At 72.2% G+C, this 6958-nt stretch overlaps 1 protein-coding gene across 1 annotated transcript; it reads left to right on the top strand.

Annotated features, from left to right (window-relative positions):
* Positions 1-103: 103 nt before the first annotated feature.
* Positions 104-6089, top strand: LOC131568475 (collagen alpha-2(I) chain-like). Its single transcript, XM_058820557.1, has 8 exons — positions 104-244; positions 336-1016; positions 1663-1998; positions 2305-2395; positions 2753-2956; positions 3320-3421; positions 3463-3926; positions 5556-6089. Exons 1-8 carry the CDS (start codon positions 104-106, stop codon positions 6087-6089), a joined length of 2553 nt encoding a protein of 850 aa, XP_058676540.1.
* Positions 6090-6958: the final 869 nt, after the last annotated feature.

Raw genomic sequence — 6958 nt, forward strand, 5'->3', positions numbered from 1 at the left:
ACTCAGCGGTGGCGGCTCCCGGGTCCCTCCCGTCCCCCTGAGACCGATCCGCCTCGGGCTCCGCTCCCTCCTCCTCCTCCTCCTCCTCTTCCTCACCGCGGCCATGGCAGCCCCGCGTGGAGGCGGCGGCGGGCGCGGGCAGCTCCCCCCGTGTCCCGGCTCCGCCACACTGGGCCCGGCTCTCGCCGCCTCCGGGGCGCCCCCCGCGCGTGGGGCCGGAGCACCGGGGGAGCCGGGGGTGCCCGTGGGTGTGCAAAGGTGTGTGACGGGCTGGGGGGTGGGATGGGTGTGCAAAGGTGTGTGACGGGCTGGGGGGGCTGGGTGGGTGTGCAAAGGTGTGTGACGGGCTGGGGGGGCTGGGGGGTGTGCAAGGGGGGCTGAGGGGGTCCCCGAGTGTGCGCGGGGGCCGGGTGGGTGCCGGGGTGTGCAAGGGCGGCACGGCGGGTGTGCAAGGACGCAGCTGTGCCCGTGTGCGCCATCAGGCCGCCACCGCGCGCCGGGCCGGGGGGGTCCGGGGGGGTCCGGGGGGCTCCGTTTCGGCTCCGTTTCGGCTCCGTTTCACCGCCGCCGCCCTGCCCGCCCCTCGCCCCCTCCTGTACGAGGCGATTTTCTTCAGCCGGAGCCGCATCCCCGGCGCGCAGCGCGGCTCCCTGGGGAGCGCCGGGGGGCTGCAGCCCCTGTCCGGCCGGCTTAGCGTGACGGGGGCGCGGGGGGCTCCGGGCTGGCGCCCCCGGCCCTTCCTCTTCGTCAGCGGGAGGCGAGGGCCGGGGAGTGATGTGCGCTGCCCGGGCGGGGGGACGGCGGCGAGACACGGGCTACAGCTTCTGACAACACGCGGGGCCCGCGGGCGGAGTGCGCCGCCCCCGCCCTGCCCAGAGCCCCCCCGGCCCGCGGTCCGCTCCCGCGGGATGGGGGACCCGGGTGACGCGGGGACATGGGGGGCCGGACCCCTCTGGGATGGGGGTGAGGAGGGTCCTGCACGGGGAAGGGGTGGAGATGTGGATCCTGCCCCACAGGTACCGCTCCTGCCCTACTGCGAGCAATCCTGACCAAATGGGACCAGTCCTGAGCCACGGGCATCGATCCAGAGCCACTGGGACCAGTCCTGACCCACTGGGATCGACCCGGACCCACCGGGACCAATCCTGACCAAATGGGACCGGTCCTGACCCACTGGGACCGGTCCTGCCCCACTGGGACCAATCCTGACCAAATGGGACCGATCCTGAGCCACTGGGACAAGTCCTGAGCCACTGGGACCAATCCTGACCAGATGGGACCAATCCTGACCCAGTGGGACCAATCCTGCTCTCCTTGGGACCAATCCTGACCCAGTGGGATCAATCCTGCCCCACCGGGACTAATCCTGCCCCACCGGGACCAATCCTGACCAGATGGGCCCAATCCTGACCCACCGGGACCAATCCTGCCACACTGGGACCAATCCTGCTCTCCTTGGGACCAATCCTGACCAGATGGGCCTAATCCTGCTCCCCTTGGGACCGATCCTGCCCCACCGGGACCGATCCTGCTCCCCTTGGGACCAATCCTGCTCCCCTTGGGACCAATCCTGCTCTCCTTGGGACCAATCCTGCCCCACCGGGACCAGTCCTGCCCCACCGGGACCAATCCTGCCCCACCGGGACCAGTCCTGTTCCATAGGGGACGGTCCCACCTGTCTCTGACCACCCCCACCGGGTCCATTCCTGCCCCACGGCCCCAGTCCGGTCCCGTGCGGTCCCGGCGGCCCCGGTGCTGCCTCGGGGGGCGGCGCGGGCCGGGGGAGGCAGCTGGGGCCGGCACGGACACCCGGACGGTGCCAAGCGGCAGCGCCGGCGGTTAAAAATACCCGAGGGGGCGCTGCCGACGGAAGTGGAGGTGTCGGCACCGGCTGCTCGGGCCGGGGGGGCCGGACTCGGGTGTCCCGGCCCCCGCCAGCGACCCCCGCACCCCGCACCGGGACCCACCGAGGCGGGCGGCGGCGGCAGCCGCGTCCCGGCGCGTCCCCATCACCCAAAATCACGGAGCGGGAGGAGAATCCTGGTTCCCTCACCCCGGGGGGGGTCACCCCCAGCCCGGCGAGCGCCCCCCGCCCCCGCCGCGGCCGCGCCGAGGTGGCCGTGGGGAAATGCGAAGTGACAAATGACGCCCCGCGCGCGTTAATTGATGTGACGCGGGGCTGACACCGCGCTCGCACCCGGGCGCGGCGGGGAGAGGAGGGGAAAACGAGAGAGAAACAAACAGATTCCAATCAAATGGTAAAAATAGGTCACGGCGAAGGAGCCGGAGCCGGTTCCATTTCAGCCGCGGGTTGAAAGGGGCCGCCCGCGGGTCCGGCGGCACCGCGAGAGCCCGGACGGCGGCGGGGGGACGGAAAGGAGCGGGGGAGATGGAGGTGAGGGCAAGGGGACACGGCACCCACACCGTGACCCTCTGCCGTGGGGGCCGTGGGACCCCAGCCCCAAACCGCGCCTGCCTGGCACCCGGCGGGGCCGGACTGTCCCCAGATCGCGGCTGTGACAGCCCTGGGGGCTCCAGGACAGCCCCGGTGGGGATCGGGGCCGAATCCACCCGGCAGCGCTGGGCTGTGACCCCGGCAGGGCGGCCCGGTGCTGGCCTGTGACCCGGCAGGGCGGCCCGGTACCGGAGTGACCCCGGCAGGCTGGCCCGGTACCGGGGTGGCCCCGGCAGGGCGGCCCGGTACCGGAGTGACCCCGGCAGGCTGGCCCGGTGCTGGCCTGTGACCCGGCAGGGCGGCCCGGTACCGGGCTGGCCCCGCGGTGGCCGCGGCCGCGCTCCCGGCGGGTCACCGGCAGTTCAGGCGGGTGCCGGACTCGGGGCCAGCCGCCGGTCGTGTCCCCCACGGCCCCGCGTGTCCCCGTGGCCGCCGTGACCCGCAGCGAGCGCCGAGGAGCGGCCCCAGGGGACACGGCCGTGCCCGGCCACCACCACTGCTGTCACCGAGAGCCACGGGAGACCAAGGACACATTCACCGACCCCGGGAGCCATGAGGGACCAGGGACACATTCACTGTCCCCGAGAGCCATGAGGGACCAGGGACACATTCACCGACCCCTGGAGCCATGAGGGACCAGGGACACATTCACCGACCCCTGGAGCCATGAGGGACCAGGGACACATTCACTGTCCCCGAGAACCATGAGGAAACAGGGACACAATCCCTGTCCCTCCCCAGAGCGTCCCACGCCGGTGACACAGGGGCGGGGGTGCCGCACACGGAGGGATTTGGGGAGGGGGATCCTTTCCAGCACCCCCCCGGATGCTCGGTGGGGGTGACCCCGAGTTTAACCCCACTTAGGGCGCGGGCTGTCGCCGTCCCCGGCGCAGATGGCTTGTGACAGCGCCGAGTCCCCCCCGGCGGGCGCTGCGGCGGCGCTGGCCGCGGCGGGGGGGCCCGCGAGCCCGGTGTCACCGCGCGTTGGCTCCGTCACCTCCCCGCAGCGCGGCGGCGGCTCCGGGGCGGCCCGCGGCTCCCGAGGGCCCGGTGGCGCTTGTCGCGGCGCGGCAGCCGCGGTGGCGCTGGGCACATGGCAGCCGCGGCCGCGTTTGTGTTCGCGCTGTTCGCGCCCGGCTCTGCCCCCCCGCGCCGCCAGCTGAGGCCGCGGCCCCGCCACGGCAGCGCAGAGCCCATCGTGTCACCGGGACCGGGGACACCGCGGTGCCTCGGCCGGGAGGGGACGCGGCGTGGCCTTCCCCTGGGTGTGGAGGGCAGGAGGTCCCCGGGCACTGCGGGTGCCACCACCGCCGTCCCCAGGTGTGGAAACCTCCGGGAAACCTCCGTGAGAGGCCAGGAGCTGCTGGCACGGGTGCGGGACAGGGCCAGCGGGCAGCGGGGACAGCAGGGCAGTGACAGGAGGGGCAGCAGAACCCGGGGGACACAAGGAGCAGCCCTGCTGGGGGTGTGGGTACCCCAGGGCGAGGCAGGGACAGGATTGAGGCACCTGGGAGGGATGGGGGACACTGGAGGGATTCTGGAACACAGCTGGATGCAGGTACCCAGGGGCGATGCTGGCACCGGGAACACATCTGGATGCCCATACCCAGGGGCGATGCTGGCACCGGGAACACATCTGGATACCCATACCCAGGGGCGATGCTGGCACCAGGACCCCCAGCTTGATGAAGGCACCCAGAGTGACCTGAGGACCCCAGGGAGGTGCTGGCACCAGGGTGATGCTGGCACTGGATTTCCAGCCTGGGCATGGCCACCCAGGGGTGATGCTGGCACCCAGGGGTGATGCTGGCACCGGGGTGATGCTGGCACCATGCCCGCAGCTGGGTGAGGGGCCTGGGTCACCTCAGTGTGATAAGGGTGGGTTTGGGCATTTGGGGGGACCCAGGCACCCCTTGGCAGCAAACCCGGGTTAAGATCCCAGCCCGGAGCAGGACAGCTGTCCCCAGGGGCGGCGGTGCCAGCGGGGTCCCTCCCTCCCTCCCTCCCCCTCATTCCAGCCCCTCCATTTCTTATAAACGCCTCTGGCGGCACGGCGCCGTCACTCGGCAGCGCTGGGCTCGCGGTTCCACCCCGGGGCTCCGGCTTTGACTCACACCGGATCCCCCGCACCCCCGGGGCGCCCACGGCAGGAAAAAAACCCTCCCGGGGCGGCCAGCCGGGCCCTTCCCCGCAGAGCCGTTTCCTATAAACCCGGCCGGGGGGACACGGGGATGGCAGCGCGCCCCCCGCACCGGGCTGGGGGTCCCTGCAGCCCCCCGGGTTTGTGATCGCGGGGACCCCTCAGGAACGGCCGGGATGAGACCCCAGCCCCACCTCAGAGCGCATCAGAGAATCCCGAGCGGCTCCTGCGGCCGGGGGGCGCCAGGAGGGTCCCGTCCCCCCAAAGTGTCCTCGGTGCCTCCCTCCCTGCAGGGGAAAGCGGCCCCGGGCAGCGAGAATTGTTTTGTTTTTCCCCTAAATGATAAAAACACTGAGAAAAGGGGAAAAAAAAACCCAACCCAACTGAAAGGTGGAAAAAGAAACCTTGAAGGTGCCCGAAATAAGAGGGGGTTTTGCTGGGAAAAACAATGAAATGAAGATGTTGCATAGGAAATGGTGCGGTGTCACCCGCTGGCATGGGGACACGGGGACGCGGGGACACGGGGACACGGGGACACGGGGACACGGGGACATGGGGATATGGGGATATGGGGACATGGGGATATGGGGACATGGGGATATGGGGACACAGGGACACGGGGACATGGGGACATGGGGACATGGGGATATGGGGACACAGGGACATGGGGATATGGGGATATGGGGACACGGGGACACGGGGACACGGGGACACGGGGACATGGGGATATGGGGACACGGGGACACGGGGATATGGGGACATGGCGATATGGGGACACGGGGACACGGGGGAAGGACACTGGGGACACGGAGCCAGGTGTGTCCCACCCGGGGTAGGGGACACAGGCAGCGTGGGACGGTGCTGCACAGCCCCGGGTGGCCCTGGGGACAGTGCCCTGTGACACCCCCGGCGTTTGGAGGGGACAATTCTCCCAGGGGTGCTCCCACTGCGCTCGGACAGGCGGCAGGTGACAAAGCGCGGCCCCTGTCCCCGCAAGAAGCCCCCACAGTGCCCCCTGTCACGGTGAGGCGGGCCTGGCCTGTCCCTTGTCACCGCAGCTGGCACGGCCAGGCCGCACGGGGCACCCGGTGCCTCCAGCCGGACTCGGGGCGCCACCGAGAGCCACCAAACGCCGCCGTGTCCCCTGTCCCGCACCGTGGGGACAGCGCGGCCGAGGGGGCTCAGGGTGGCCCTGGGGACGCTGCGGGGGTGGCACGGCCGGGACACCCCGTGGGACAGCGCTGCCAGCACAGGCACAGCCCAGCGCTGCGGTTGGCACCTCGGGGGGTCACAGGAAACGGGGCCACCAACGCCCCCCCCGGACACCCCCACTTCCCTCCGCAGTGGGCAGCGGAGCCGGCGGGTGGCAAAGGGAAACTGAGGCACGGGGGCGGCCGTGGGAGCCGCTGCCTCCCTCTCACACTGGGGGGGCTCAGAGCCTCCCCACGGGGTTCAGAGGGGGCGCTGCGTCCCCACCCCGATGGCGGGAGGTGACAAAAGGGCCAGCGCGGCCCCGAGCCACGGCCGGCGAGCCCCGCGGCCACCGCGAGCACCCCGGGACAGCCCCGGGAGCCCCGGGAGCACGGGGAGCCCCCGGCGGCGGTTTTGGGGCGCTGGGAGCCCCCAGACTCACTGGAGCGCGGCGGGGACGCTGCTGCCGCAGGTGGCACCTCCTGAAGGGACCGCGGTCTGGGGGGCCCGGGGGGGTCCCCGCGGTGCCGGGGGGAGCCCGGCGGGCCCTGAGTCAGCGGCGGCCGCCCCCGGGGGAAAGCGGGGCCGGGAGGGTGCCGGGATGAGTAACGGCAGCGCCGTTTGGCATTTATCACGTGATTTCAAAAAAAGAGAGAAAATCCGGGGGCGAAGGTGGGGCCGGGCCCCCCCGAGAGCAGGGAGGCCCCGCCGCGCCCCCGCCCCAGCGCTCCCGGTCCCGGCTGGGCACAGCCCGGCACGGCTCGGCACTGCCCGGCCTCGTCCCCACGCGTCCCTATGGGGACCCGTCCCTCCGGGGGTGTCCCCGCGCCCCCCGGCCCCGCCGGGGCTGCCGGTGCCCACCGGGGGCGGGGATGGAGCGGAGGGCGGGCAGGGGCTGCTCTTCCTGCGCCGTGCCCGGGCACGCGCGGCGATGCGGCGCCGATAAGGCTGCGGCACCGCGCTTATCTCCTTCGCACCATCGGCCCGCAGCGCTGGGAGCGCCTTCGCACCTGCTGGGGCCGGGCTGGGACCCCCCCGGGGCTCCCCCGGGGCTCCGCCCCTGCCCGGGGGTCCCGCAGCGCTGCCCCGGCCCCCCCAGCCCGCAGGAGGGGCTGTGGGACCCCCAATAACAGCGGGGAGGGACGGACAGATCCCCCTGCCCAGAGCCCCCC

This window comes from Ammospiza caudacuta, chromosome 27 (assembly GCF_027887145.1).
Source record: "Ammospiza caudacuta isolate bAmmCau1 chromosome 27, bAmmCau1.pri, whole genome shotgun sequence".
Lineage (NCBI taxonomy): Eukaryota > Metazoa > Chordata > Aves > Passeriformes > Passerellidae > Ammospiza > Ammospiza caudacuta.